The sequence below is a fragment of the Lepidochelys olivacea genome (genome assembly GCF_965140295.1).
Source record: "Lepidochelys olivacea isolate rLepOli2 genome assembly, chromosome: 12".
Lineage (NCBI taxonomy): Eukaryota > Metazoa > Chordata > Testudines > Cheloniidae > Lepidochelys > Lepidochelys olivacea.
This window is the reverse complement of record NC_140422.1, coordinates 25834157-25849511: the sequence shown is the minus strand read 5'-3', so window position 1 is coordinate 25849511 and position 15355 is coordinate 25834157. Positions and strand designations below refer to the sequence as shown.

General features: G+C 42.0%; 1 protein-coding gene across 1 annotated transcript in view; it reads left to right on the top strand.

The window, feature by feature from the left end:
- Positions 1–15008, top strand: part of CDH5 (cadherin 5) — a 57484-nt gene extending 42476 nt beyond the window's left edge. Inside the window, exons 5-12 of the mRNA XM_084644978.1 lie at positions 1017–1184; positions 1655–1842; positions 4806–5059; positions 5801–5943; positions 8044–8168; positions 9545–9653; positions 9939–10184; positions 11308–15008. Of these exons, the coding sequence (XP_084501104.1) occupies positions 1017–1184; positions 1655–1842; positions 4806–5059; positions 5801–5943; positions 8044–8168; positions 9545–9653; positions 9939–10184; positions 11308–11801 (1727 nt within the window). The 3' untranslated portion in view covers positions 11802–15008. The remainder of the gene's footprint in view (positions 1–1016; positions 1185–1654; positions 1843–4805; positions 5060–5800; positions 5944–8043; positions 8169–9544; positions 9654–9938; positions 10185–11307) is intronic.
- Positions 15009–15355: the final 347 nt, after the last annotated feature.

The following is a 15355-nucleotide window of genomic DNA, read 5'->3' as shown; positions in this document are numbered from 1 at the left end:
GGGCTCAGCTGCTGTCCCACCCACCCTCGCAGCTTAATTCCTTTGTTTCTTCTGGTGTTTTCAGCAGTCTTCCTTCTTGGGGAGAGAGGCAGTGGAGACGAGCCAAGATTAACTCATTCCCCAGCCTTAAATAGGATTTACACATTGCAGGAATCCTTTGTTTCCTAGTTTGACCCCCACCTCTTCTAATGGAAAAATACCAGAAGTCCAAAATGATGTCCAGAACTAGGTGACATGATCACCTGACCCTGCAGGGTTAAAGCAGCCTCCCAGGAAACTTCTCAGGAAGGAGGCTAGAGTAGTATCTTCAAAGTCTCATTGTCCTTCCTAATGGCCCATCCAGGCTGTTTGCATACTGTCTGGTGGGCATTCCCCAGGTGAAAACACAGTTGTAATTATTACAGAGTCAATATTTCTAACTTCAGACACAGAAATGATACATTCATACAAACTGGATAATCACATTCAGTAAGTCATAACCTTTCCAATAAACCTCACATGACCCATCTTGCATAAAACATATCTTAGTTGTGCCATATTCAGGGCCATCCTTACCCATACGCAAAGTAGGCAGCTGCATAGGGCACCAGAAAATTTGGGGCACCACATTTCCTGGTGCCCTGCGCAGCTGTGTGCTGCTCCAGCTTTTCCCGCCCCGCCCCAGCCCCGCCTTTTCCTGTCCCTGCTCTGCCCCAGCCCCAGCCCCAGCCCCCTGAGGACTGCAGTAAGGCTGGGCCTGCACTCACCGGCCGCGGGAAGTGCAGCGACCAAGCCCCAGCCACACCGCCGGTGAGTGGTTCCCCCCTAGCCACCAAGACAGCCCCACCCTCCGCAGAGGCCTGGGGCCTGCCCCCTGCTCCTCCCCTCCCCCACACCCCTTTCCCTGGGGGCGGGGCTGCGTAGGGCCCCAGAATTGCTAGGGACGGCCCTGGCCATATTCATCTCATAACAATACTTCTATGAGGAACATGGGGCGTAACATCACAAACTGATCCTTTTTAATGTGTTTTTTAAAGGAGTGATTTCTACAGCCACAGCTGATTTAGACAGAGAGACTCAGTCTACATACGAAATTGTTGTTAAAGCAAAAGATTCTCCAGGGCTTCACGGTGGGGATTCAAGCACTGCTACAGTCATCATTACTTTATCCGACATCAATGACAACTTCCCAACATTTAAACAGCGTAAGTTGTGAGAGTGATTTTTTGTTTGAAAGGCACGAACAGGCATGATTAAAACAAATGGTTTCATCAGAGTTTATCCAATCAAGATTTATTTCTTTATAAAAATTGCTAAAATATCTCTTGAAATGATTAGAACTTCCTCCCTTCCCGATTCCTCATTTCCCACCCCCCACCCAGCACTGTATGCTTAAGTTTGATTAAAGGCCCTGAATTTTGCAATTAAGCTGTGATGCACATCCTGGGCAGAATAAATCCATTCAGTGGTATCTTGACATTTTTGAGCATCAATGCAGTTTTTAAAATTAAAAACTTACTTTGTCTGCAGGGACAAATCTCAATATTCTCTGTGAAATTATGTTCTTGTTACTAAAAATAAATTGAGATGAACAATTGATTAACAGAATTCTCACTTGAATGTGTGGTGTTTAGGGGGCTGTGGTTTTTAAATTTGTTTGTTTGTTTTAAAACAGAATCGTTCCACTTTAAAGTCCCTGAAAACATTCGAGTAGGAAGTGAAGTCGGCAGATTGAAAGTAGAAGACATTGATGAGCCACAAAACAGAAACACGAAGTATAATTTTGTCAGAGGACACTATAGAGATACCTTTGAAATTATACCAAATGCATTCACCAACGAAGGAATAATTAAGCCAAAGAAGGTACAATTCCTAGTGACAAAGAAAAATGTGTTGTTTGTTGTGTTGACAATTGATATCTAGGCAAGCTATACTCTAAAAACAATATGGAACAGAAAAATCCAACTTTTTTTTTTTTAGTTTCAAGGTAACATACATATTAAGTGCATTGATTCGGTATTATTAGTAGGATAAAAAACTCATTTTCCCACACAGTGTATAATGGAGACTTACCTGATCAGATGCCAGATTGCACACCTCAGATTCCCCTCAGCTTGGCGTCTTAGTTTCCCCTGTCCTTAGGTATTTGGATAGCTTGGTGGGCCAGTAATTTTAATGCTTTGACTTTCCTGACCCCCTTCTGGGGTCAAAGTCCAAATGAAGTGAAAAATTCAAACTCTTCTAGTTAATCTCTTTACCTCTCCCTTCTTTAAGTTTTATAGCACTTTGTCCTCCCGGAGTCTTCACTGCCTTTCCCACCCTTTCCCCTGCAAACAGGAGGGTTTTCACACTACCTCCAGGTACTGTGGTAGGGGCTCCACGAGCCTGGGCCTTCCCCAAAACCCTGCCCTCAAGCTCCCAAACCTGCGTCACTGGTATCAGGGATATTTCATCATTAGCTTCAGCACTACCAACCCCAAGAATTCAAAAATCATGACTCCGCCCCCCCAAAAAATCATGATACTACTTTATATTATAAATTCAGTTCTGTTTTTATTTGCTTCCTGGTTCCTGAGCTGTTTGACTATATATACACACTTCATGTTTTCAAGCTTTTCTTTGTCGTCAACAGGACTAGAATTTTTTTTTTTTAAATGAAGCTGAGATTCTCAGATCCCTCTATTCCAGCATCAGGGTCTTAAACACAAAGACTTCATAAAAATCGTAAGAGCTGGTAACATTGGCCTCGTCACTAGGCCTCCTCCATGGCCTCTTTCTGTGGTGTTCAGTGATCCCACAGTGCTGAAAGTGGCGAGTGCTTGCAAGATTTATTGTGATTTATTCTGAGTCTGTTTCTAATTGGCTGAGTTTAACAAGAGCTTCACAAAGCCCCACCCAAATGCTATCCGGGAAGCTCAGCCCTTAAAGGCACAGCCGCTAGTACCGCAGTTCCCAACACACCTCCACCAAACTGCTGCTCTTCCCCAGGTCTCCAAGCATCTCCTCCTCCCTGCAGGCCTCTCCCACTGTGGGGAAAATGCTGCTGCTTATATTACAAAGCAGGCATGACTCTTCCTCACCTGCTCGAGCACATGATCTGGAAGAAGGTAGGGGTGGGAGAAAAGGGGAGTCGGGACTTGAACTACTTAAAGGCTCAGTTCATTGTTTGAAGTTCATAATGGACAAGAGTCATCCATGATGCGATTTCACTGGAATCCGTGGAGTTTCCAGAAGAATGAATTTGTCCCCATGTTTTTGTCTCAGAGATAAGTTTGCACTGTCCTCTAAGGCAAAACGTCAATGCTTATGTAACAGTTTCAAGGCCATTGTCTCTACCACTATGTCCAGTCATAAGTTTAACACCTTTATCACTATTTAATTAGCATGTTTCAGATTAGTGTATTATATGAGGAATACTGGGTATCTCAAACACTGCTGTCTACACCTACACTATCTACAAGGTAGAGATGGACTCAACCTTCAAAATTAGGGATGGTTGGTGTTTTTCTTAAAGCCTCAGCTCTTACAGTAATGTGATTGCAGGAGAATCTCAGATTTCATTAAAAAAATAGGTTTCTAGCATTTATGGTTGAAAAAGGGAAAAAAAGAAAATGTGAACCCTAAAAACAAAATGAGAAGACAAAGAAATATACCCACATTTTTTTACTTCTCAAAATCTCATGATTCTGATGACTTGTTACATGGCTTTTGAATGCTTCGGACAGAATACCAACTCAGAGATTATGAGCATCTCAACATTCACAGCTGTTTGGAGATGTTGTTTTATTTTCTTGAGTCCTGTGCAGGCTGTGAAATCTCTCTCCAACGTTTAGGTCAGATCCAAGCTTTGCAGTAGGAATCCTGAATATACACACTTTATAGCCTTAGTGAGTTCAAGTTACAGCAAGGCATGAGATGAAATTTGCAGCATTCCTACTGCCCTAAATATGCAGCTTTTAAAAAAAGCAAACAAGACAGCACTCGAAGGTATGGTGCTGATAGGATACAGAAAAGGAATTCTGCCCGCCCCCCTCCCACACACACCCCCAAAAAAGAAATACTATACCGGATTCTTATTTCATTGTAGATTAAATTGTTCTCTCTTGGACATGCCTACTTCCAGGCATTTCTGGCTACATTAAAGCACTGATAATATTGCACCACTCCAAACTCGTGGCAAAATGTCCAAATCTCTCCTGAGTTCAATTGCTCTCACACGTAGCATGAACGCTGCAATCTACTCTGCACACAGTGAGCAAGTTTGGCTGAGAGGCCTATCATAGCCAGCCTCTCTTTGGTAGGTAGGGCACCAACAGACCTCTACCATGAAATAAGAATCTGGTATAGTTTGTTTACTATTAGCTGGATTGCTGGCTGTAGTTTACAGTTAAGGGTCTTGGCTCTCAGGCAAGAAAGCCCCATCTCCTGCATTCAATGAATGTGGTTGGGAAGGGCAGAGATGTGGATTTCAGCCTCACCTTTCAAGAAAGGAGCTAGCTCAGATCACCTTAGACTAGCTATCCTGCCTACGGTCAGAGATAGCTGGCTCTGACTGAAGCTTGTAGCCACAGAACTGTAAACATAAAAGTACAGACTGAGAATTATGTGCTGAATTTTGAATAAAGACTAGATTTGTGAAAAAAGTCAAGCTGCTCAAGTAATAAATACACATAAAATGGGAGAAATTCACTGAATAAATGATTCCCTGATAATCTCGTTCCGTTACAACATACTAGCATTTCCAAATCACACATTGCAGTACAGTGCTTTAGTTTGCATATATAGCATTTTTATTACTGACTGAGAATGTTTCTCTTTTCATTTAGCCATTGGACTATGAAAAAATAAAAGAGTACAAGTTTGACATTGAAGCAACTGATCCAACAGTTAATATGCGTTTCTTCAAGTCTGGTGGGCCAAAGAGCATTGCAGCCATTACCATTGAAATTCTTGATGTTGACGAGCCTCCCATCTTCTCTCAGCCATCCTATGTTTATAAAATAAAAGAAAACTACCTCCCAAAAAACCCACTTGGCACAGTTTTGGCAGTAGATCCTGATGCAGCAAAACGGAAAATCAGGTAAATGATGCTGGATACTACATCAGTTCCCAGCAAATGACATTGTTATATCTTTAAAATGTTGAGAATTTAAAGGAAGTTGGCCAAACTTTCAGAACTGTGTATGCAAAAATGCATAATCTGCATGTGCAGTCACACACACACAATAACTGCACAAAAGTTAAGTGCCTGGGCACTTGCACATGCAATTACCACATACAGTCACTATGATAGCACATGCGCATTATGCCTATGCAGATTAGCAGACAAGTGAAAATGCACAATTCTGTAGGTCTTACTTTATGTTTTTGTACAATTACTGTTGCAATTTTTTATATTGCAACTACTGCCTTGACATGTATAGTCTCCAAAATTAAAACAAAGTGAACTAATTTAAAATCAGCAAAGGAGTAATAAATAAATAAATCTACACAACAAATTTGGGAAAATTTTCTAGCTGACATAAGATATATTGGGCTAATTACTCTATTCTGGCCCAGGTAATTTTGGGGGGAAATTCTATCTGGTGAGGAGGGCTGGAAGAGAAGAAAATATTTCTCTGCCACGTGTTTGAAGCTGTTTAAAATGTTAGTCCGAGAGGAGAATGGTTAGCAAAGCGCATGGTAAATGCAAATGATCAGATCTGCAGTTTATCATATAATTTTGAACAACTTCCAGACCTTCTGCTATGAATCACTGAAATGCTACACACTGTTACTATTCTTGTTTTGTTGAGGATTATCCTTCTTAAATAAAACACAGATATACCCTCCGAAGATCCAGCCCTAGTGGGGACTATGTCAAAATATCCAATAGTGGAGATATCTTCATCTCAAAGCCTCTGGACAGAGAAGCCAGTGCCTGGCATAACCTAACCGTGGCAGCCCAAGAAATCATGGCAGACAGTAAGTGTCAACTAGAAACCGGTTTCATTGCGGGGGGGGGGGGGGGGGAGAGAATCAGTATATTTCTTCTGAATGATCATTGTTTAAAAGAGGGGAAAAAAAGCCAAACCAAAAACAAAACCTGTCAACATTTGACACAAGCTAATGCACCCCTTTGATCAAAGTGCCTATGTTTGCTTTAGAATGATTTTGCATTGCAAACGTTCAAATCCAACAAATGTGTATTTCAGCAAGTGAGCGGAGTATGCTTTTTTCAGAATTTGACTGTTATTAATATGCAAATTCACTCAGCTCATTAACCAGAATATACCTTGTTTCTTTAAGCTAGTCAAGGGTTCTCAAACATCATTGCACTGCGACCCCCTTCTGACAATAAAAATTACTACATGACCCCAGGAGGGAGGACCAAAGCCCGAGTCTGCCCAAGCCCCTCCACCCCAGCTGGAGGGACCAACGCTAAAGCCCCATCCCCGCCACCCCGGGTGGGGAGTGCAAAGTCAAAGCCCAAGAGCTTCAGCCCAGGCAGGGGTCCTGTAACCTGAGCCCTGCCACCCATGGCTGAAGTTTGAGCCCCGCTGCCCAGGGTTGAAGCCCTGGAGCTTCAGCTTCAGCCCCGGGCGGTGGGGCTTAGGCTTTGGCTTCAGTCCTGGGCCCCAGCAAGTGTAACGCCAGCGCTGGCGACCCCATTGAAACAGGGTTACGACCCATTTTGGGGTCCCAACCCCAGTTTGAGAACCGCTGAGCTAGATATACTTTTGAGCCAGTGCATGGCTGACACTCAACAAGCAGTCTGGAATAGCAACTGTTCCCCAGGATGTTCAGGTAAATGGATTTGTCCAGAGGCATCCCCAGAGCCTGCCACATCATTGTCATTCACACCTACTTATTGCAGGAAGGGCACAGAGCTCAACCTCCAAAGCATGCAAGATGGCAGAATCCCACTACACAGCTGCTGGGACAGCAGCAACCCTGCATAGCATCACTCTAAAGTGGCCTTGTCCCACTTCTCCATCAGAGGCAATTTCACCTCTAATAATTTCCTCTTAGTTCAAAGTACTAGTAAAACTGAAGGGTACGAGGAGGAAAAAATCCACATTATCTATGTTCTACTGGATTTAGTGAATGTAACTTTCAATATGGCACTTTAATGATACTCAAGAACACTGCTTGGTCAGCATTAAAAGGTGAAGTATAGATTCTGTAAAATACAATGTATGTTTTAGATTCAAGGTAGCTCAGCAAGTCTTCTCCCTCTAGAATCCAGAAACCAGATTTAATACTTAGCCTTCAGTACAAATGCAATGAATCACTTAAAACCACTAACCTTTATGCCTGGATCTCTAACATAAGTCATAGAAAAAGCATCTTGCCTGATTATACTCCCACAGTACAAAGAGAGCAAAATTCGCCTCACATCCATATGTAGAGCCATTGTAACCACTTCCCAGGCCAGACCCTTCAACATTTAAGTCCTGCCATAAGAGCCAAGGAGCAAGTGGGAAGGAGAATAGCCTCCTTGTTACACTTTGGCAATCTTCAACTGGCATACATTCCTTTCGGGTTATAGACAGCTGGCATAGTTTAGAGCAGCCCCTAGGTAGTTACAACCTACACAGAGTCCAGCACAGTAAATCAGGGAGCCGTAACCAGCTCCCCCTCATCCCATTCAACCCTGTGTAGGAACAAATCTGGGCCTAAATTCACATCTAATAAGTAGGATGAGCATAAATTCATCAAAGTGTGATATACTGTACTATTCTTGCTCATTATGAAGAAGTTCCATGAATGATGCAAAGCACAGGACAAGAATTCTGTATGGGGCTCAGTCTGCAGACAACTGAATGATAAATCATCCATTATTTTATAAAAAGAAAAGGAGTAGTTGTGGCACCTTAGAGACTAACCAATTTATTTGAGCATGAGCTTTCGTGAGCTATAGCTCACTTCAGCATCCGATGAAGTGAGCTGTAGCTCACGAAAGCTCATGCTCAAATAAATTGGTTAGTCTCCAAGGTGCCACAAGTACTCCTTTTCTTTTTGCGAATACAGACTAACACGGCTGTTACTCTGAAACCCATTATTTTATGTTTATCATTTCAGATAGACTGTCTGACATAGAATCACATACACAAGTTTATATCCAGGTTCTTGATCAAAATGACAATGCTCCAGAATTTGCTCATCCTTATGAGCCCAAAGTGTGTGAAAATGCTGCACCAGGAAAGGTAGGTAATACATGAGAGGGTTGTTTCCATTTATACTTAACCATATATCTACAACCACAAGTTAAACCACAACTCTTTTGATAAGAGTTATCCTGTTTGCTAATCCTAAATACTGATCTGCATGTGCTTCCAGTGGCTACTCCATGACTGCATTGATTTCGGAGCTGTCAGCCCTCAGAACTTTTCTACTTCGGTCTTTTTGCTGCTATAATACAGACCTATCACTTCTCACACACACACACACACACACACACACACACACACAGAGCATCCCTCTCCTTAGTCCCTCTCCCTCCCATCGAGCAGAAGGTCAGCAGTATGCATGCACATTAGTCATTCCAGTTCAGTTAACCCTACAAGGTGGCAGTTATTACCAGCAATTCATTTTCCATCTACCTAATATTCATACATGCAAAACCTGAGCTATGTAACATAGGCAGGCGAATACTTGAGTAAATATTAAGATTGCAAATTTCATCAGCGCCCAATTTGTGTGCCAACAAATAGAGTTGGTATTTTTAGGTGTCATGGGTTCCTCAAGCTGCAGCTTTTACATGTAAGTTTTTTATTTATATTCATTAATTTACAGTTTTTGAGCCAGATTCTACCATTTGATGGGAGCTGTGTGTACAGACCCAGGGGTAGTATTTGATCTTTAACTTGATTTTGAAATACTTTTGGTATATCATTTATTGATGTCATATAGATTATTCATCTGCCATACATCCAGTAGCTGTATTGTGTGTTTTCGGTATTTGGGGGAGATTTTCAAAAGCAAGCAAGGAATTTAGGAGCAGAAGTCTTAGACATTCACTGTTATTAGTGCTCTAAGTCCATTAGGCACTTTAGAAAAACTCCACCTAAAGATATTTAAATGAACATTAGTTTTTTCTCTTTATGGTTAATTACAAGCCATAACACAGCCACACCGCAGAGTAGGAGAGAGAATCCCTTTCCTGTGTGTGTGGCAGGACTGACGCTACCTGGCTTTTAGCACCTGCTACTGTGGGGGAGTATAGAGACTCTGCACCAGTTTCTCTCCATAAAAAGTACGTAAGCAGGAAATAGGCAAACCCATCTTTCTGACTCTCCGTCCACACCAGCCAGTGGATCTGACTAGTCATGCAACGGGGGAAGGAAGCAGCCCTTTGAAGAGGGCTATAATCAAATTACTCCTATTGCACTGCAAAGGATAGGAGGCCCCAGGAGGCACTGCGCCTCTCTGGGGGCCCCTCTGGAGTGATGCAGCTTCACACAACCTCTTACTGCAGATGGTCCATGAAAGGCCCAGCACAAGCTATTGCGTTACATAAGGAGTGTTTTTACCACTGTGTTCACTGCATACCTGAAATTTATGAACTTTGGAATCTTTATAGGTAATAATCAGGATTTCAGCTACTGACAAGGATGAAATGTTGCCTGGCGTTAACTTCAAATATTCCCTGACCACAGAAGATAGCAACTTCACATTGGTTGACAATCACGGTAGTGTATCCCCTCAGTAGATTTCAGCATATAGCAAAAGAGGCACCAGGAAACAGGAGGTGAAAACTAGAGATAATCTGTGATGGGTCCAAGTGGGCTATTGTTATTTATAAACAAGTTAAGGTTTTTTCAGCAGATAAAGAGTTGTTCATGCCCACCCAACTATTTGCGGGGTTCCTTAAAGGCTCAGTTAGCCTCAGGGGATTGTGCCAGATGATTGGTAATCTATAAAGAAAGTCAGGAGGCTGACATTATCACTTAATTAGATGTCATTACCTTTTCCAGAGAACACAGCTAATGTCACCGTCAAATATGGACAGTTTAACCGTGAGCGGGCAAAAATCCACTACCTACCTATCATCATCTCAGACAGTGGCACACCTGAGCTAAGCAGCACAAACACACTTTCCATCAGTGTCTGCAAGTGTGATGAGAAAGGAGAATTCACTTTTTGCGAAGAAGCAGCTAAGCAAGTTGGAGTTAGCATTCAGGCGTTGGTGGCAATTTTTATCTGCATCCTCACAATCCTTGGTAAATATCTGATATTTCAAGCATACTCTGCTCTTGACATGTTCTTTCTAATTGAAGTACCTGAAGTTGTGATCTTTTCCAGGATCAAAAAGAACATTTTAAGAGAGTCAGTCAAATTCAGTAAACTCTTGCATTTACTTTCTTTTTGGCCTATGAGAATAGTTGTCTTATTGTAACTAAGGAGCAGTTGTAATTTCACCATTAATATTATTTAGCACCATTAGGCATAGTGTAACTGTACATGAGATCTGAGCCAGAGAAATAACAGGGCCCCTATCTCAAAAGGCTGAATTCATATGGGCACAACAATGCAATAAGACACCAATAGAAATGATATTGCATAACCCATTAATAGTGCAACAATAGGCTGCTGTACTTGATGTATGGATATTGCAGTATTGTGAATGAAAAGCTGGTATCCAGGATTGTAACTTGGGTGACATAAGAATGCATAATGTTAAAAAAATATTAATATAGTGCTTAACATGAACTGGCTGACATGTGGGGATTGGCTGGGTGATGGAGCTGTTCACCTTTAGGTCATCAGTTTGAGTTTAACATGGACTGGTAAGGGTGAAAGTGAGTATTGTTTGATAGCCTAGATGTTAAATGATTGGATGGTCCAAACTCAGTTCCTGGTGGACAAATATCCACATCACGACGCCACACCCATAAGTCAGCCTCAGCAAAAAAGAGGTCAAATGCCAGCTGATTATGGAGGATGAACTATGGTCTCTCTGCTAGAGATATACCCTCCAGGGCAGGGCTCAGGCATATTGACAGGGCAGCATAGGGAAAGCTTGCACTGCTGTTGTCTGTTCTGTGTTCATGACTACAGGACTTCAGGTTCCAGGACTAACAGTCTGGTGCTGTAAAAATAAAGTTCTAAGGAGATGAAGAGATCAACACTAAAGCAGATTGACAGAATGCAAAAACGGGCCCCTTTTGTCAACACATCAGACCTACTTTAGGAATGTTTTAGATACATTCTTTTTTGAATGTAATGGCATTTTTCCTGAAAAAACTTCAGATTATGTTCAATTTTAACTACACTGAGTTTGGTTTACTCTAATTCTCTATATTTGCCTTTATTTACAACTGCTGGGATATGTTTTCTCTACAGTAATCACATTGTTAATCATTCTGAGAAAGAGGCACAAGAAAGAGCTGACTGTACTCAGGAAGAATGTGGCAGAGATTCATGAGCAGCTTGTCACCTACGATGAAGAAGGTGGTGGTGAAATGGACACCACCAGCTACGACGTGTCTGTGCTCAACTCTGTCCGCAAGAATGGCATGAACCTGGAGACTAGGCCCTGCCTGTATGCACAGGTCCAGAAGCCAACAGGAAATGGAAATTCTGGCACTGGGGAAATGGCAATTATGATTGAGGTGAAGAAGGATGAAGCTGACAATGATGGGGATTTGCTGCCATATGACACCCTTCACATTTATGGCTATGAAGGTGCTGAGTCCATTGCAGAATCTCTTAGCTCTTTGGAGTCAGGATCCTCAGATTCAGATATTGACTATGACTTTCTAAATGACTGGGGTCCAAGATTTAAAATGTTAGCTGAGCTTTATGGATTGGAGCCAAATGAAGACTTTGTGTATTAAGTTCAAATCAACTGTGTTTAGTTTTTTTCCCCCCTCTAGAGACAGATAGGAAAGCCAAGATGCAACTAGTATGCAAAAGGAGGATCAGCAGATCTTTACATCCTGCACTGCTCGTGTAACTATGATTCTAGACACCAAAAACTCAACGCATTTTGGGTTAAAAAATTACAACGAAATCCATTTTTAAAAATTAATGACATTGTTCTTGTCCCATTCCCGCAGCATGGGCAGCTCAGCTAGCACACCGACTCCTCCATTGACACTAGTTCTCTATGACCCACAGGTAGGCTCCACAAAGCATGTCTTTCACAGGTGCTGGGCAGTAATGACGCAAAAGTTTTCCATATATATGCTGATGCCTACAGCAGCATGGCCCTGATTTCTTCCCCATTCCATGTGGTCACACCCCCTGTTATCAATGCAAAATTAAGAACAGAGGAGTCTAGCAGCTCTGGGAAGGAACATATAATGGAGGCATCTGTAGCCACCTCCCCCTCAAGTCTGCCTTGCCTCCTGTACCATCTTGCATGGATAATTCATGCCTTTGCTTACACAGTAAAGGGGAGGATCATCATTTAATACTAAAGATGCTTCCATTATGTTCAAAGAGATTCATGATTTCTCCCTTCTTCCCAATTCACTAGTTACCTTTCCACTCCAAAAATGGCTACTGCAGGAAGATAGTAGAACTCTTTGGGATTTTTAAAAGACCACCAGAGTGGTTTTAATTGGTCATTTTTGAAAAGCTTGCCTGTGGGGATTTCTGGCACAATCCTGGAGTATTAAAATCTCTTTATCCTCAGAAAAAAAGATTTTCCTTTCTTAACTAAGATATTGGTGCTATTCAATGTACTATATCCTGCCAGGCAGGGAACCTGCAGATCAGGTGGAATGTTAAGGCTCCAGAACTGTCGGTCTCACTGGATTGCAACAATCAAGTCACACATATTACAGGCTAAGCAGGTGTTGGTTTTTCTAGGAGTTCTCTTTTTTAATATTGTTGAAGAAATTTAACTATTTCAGGGGAAAAAAAGTCAAGGGTCTCATTACTGTGAATGTTGTTTTTAAACAGGTACTGTAAAATGGGTATTTTCCACCTAGGAAAGTATTGTATCTATGTATTCTACTGTCTGTCTGAAAGACCAAGGCATGAACATAAGCAAGGTTTTGGATGCCACCACCACTGCATCCCTGATCCTGCAAAGACACATGCGCATATTTAACTTCATGCACAGCGGGGAGTCATCCTGTTCAGCTGAAATCCAGTGCGCACGGTGCATCTAGTCAAACAAACATGTATGGTTTTCAGGATTTAGGCAAGTGATGACAATGGGCTGGCTCCTGCTCCCACTGATGTAAGACTCCCATTAATTTTAATGGGAGCAGGGTCCTGCCAATGAAATACCCAGTTTTGCAGGATCTGTAGGAATTAGTTTAGCTGATCTCTTGATTTAAGATTAGATTATATTATAGTTGCTAATCCAAATACTAAAGTCTTCTCTTTTAAACCAGTGTGGCAGAATTTCACTGATTTGCATTTCACTAAGTCACCCATAGCTGATGCACAAAACCCAGTATCCTTTTTCAGCAAAGATTTAATAGCAAGGGTATTAAATCTGCAGGGTGGTCTCCGTATTAGTACTTCACTCCTTTTTTTGAAATACACTATACAACATTTAGTAGGACACTATCATCAATTATTCAAATTATAGTACACTTTCCATATACGGGCCTGATCCAAACCCATTGGGAATCTTCCCATTGGTGGTTGGATCAGGCCCTTTATAAATAATGTACTTTTTTAAAATTTGTGTTTGTTCACTTAATCATTAATTTGCAAATCCAGTCCTCAATGCAAGATTGTATTATAAAGATTGTGTTATTAATACTTATGTTTTAAGATTTTTATGTATAATAAGGTGTTGCTATTCAACAGGAAATGTTAGCTATAAAATTATTCAGTGCCATAGCTAAAGAGTCTTCTGTAAACAACATCCAGATAACATTTCCTATAATCACTGTGGGGTTTTTTGCAGTCTGCATTATAACATTATTCTAAGGAACACTGTACTGATCTCTACTATACATCAAAGGTGTTTGCACTGGATATTTTCTTTTAATATTGCTATACTTGTTTTCTTTTTACTGACATAAAAGCCAAATTCAAATGTAGTGTTATTTCTCTGTGAATTAATAAGCTGCATGCATAAGACAATAGGCTTTTGGGTGAACTTGCTGCAGTGAATTCAGTCAACAGAATGCTGGAATCTGTTAGCGAAGGGGAAAGGAAGTCAAACCCATAGAATGATAGACATGGGTTCATGGAGGACCGCTGTGTAAAAATGATTTTTTTCATGTACTTGGGAAGCTATACTGTAAGACAGTGGTTCTCAAACTGTGGGTCGCGACCCCATTTTAATGGGGTCGCCAGGGCTGGCTAGACTTGCTGGGGCCGGAAGCCAAAGCCCAAGCCCTACTGACTTGGGCCAAAGCCTGCAGGCTTCTGCCTTGGGCAGTGGGACTGAGATTACAGGTCCCCTGCCTAGGGCTGAAGCCCTTGGGCTTTGGCTTTGCCCCTACCCCAGGTCAGTGGGGCTTTGGCCCTCCATGCAGGGAGGCAGGGATGGGGTGGGCTCAGGTTTCAGTCCCCCCATCCTGGGGTCATGTAGTAACTTTTGTTGTCAGAAGGGGGTTGCAGTGCAATGAAACTTGGGAACCCCTGCTCTAAGACCTTCTCCCACAGAATCTTCCCCTCTCAGATGTCTGATTTCACGGAGACCCTTTTCCAGGCAAATCAGAGGTGTGCAACATAGCAATTTTCTTGTCATGTGGGGCCAGATTTTCAAGAGAGCTCAGTGTGTGGAGTTGTTTTGAAAATCTGGCCCAATGGAGGGTGTGGAGATCTTTTGAAAGTTTAGCTACAGAATCAATGTGGTTCTAGAGGGCGATATAAATATACAGAGAACACTGGTATAGTATCAGCTAAATCCCACACCTGCAGGATGGAGCACAGGGATCAGGACCTTCCCACCTTAAAATACAATCTTCTATTGTTTGAACTACCCCATTAGCTACCACTAGAACAGTTCCATCCTCAGTTATCAAATGTATCACGGAATGCACTGAGCAATTTTAGATGACCAAATGGAGGACATTTTCAGTGTAATTAACAAAAAGAAAAGGAGGACTTGTGGCACCTTAGAGACTAACCAGTTTATTTGAGCATGAGCTTTCGTGAGCTACAGCTCACTTCATCAGATGCATACCATGGAAACTGCAGCAGACTTTATATACACACACAGAGATCATAAAACAATACCTCCTCCCACCCCACTGTCCTGCTGATAATAGCTTATCTAAAGTGATCATCAAGTTGGGCCATTTCCAGCACAAATCCAGGTTCTCTCACCCTCCACCCCCGCACTCACAAACTCACTCTCCTGCTGGTAATAGCCCATCCAAAGTGACAACTCTCTACACAATGTGCATGATAATCAAGGTGGGCCACTGGTTGGTCCTTGCTGCTGCTGAAAATGGCCCAACTTGATGATCAC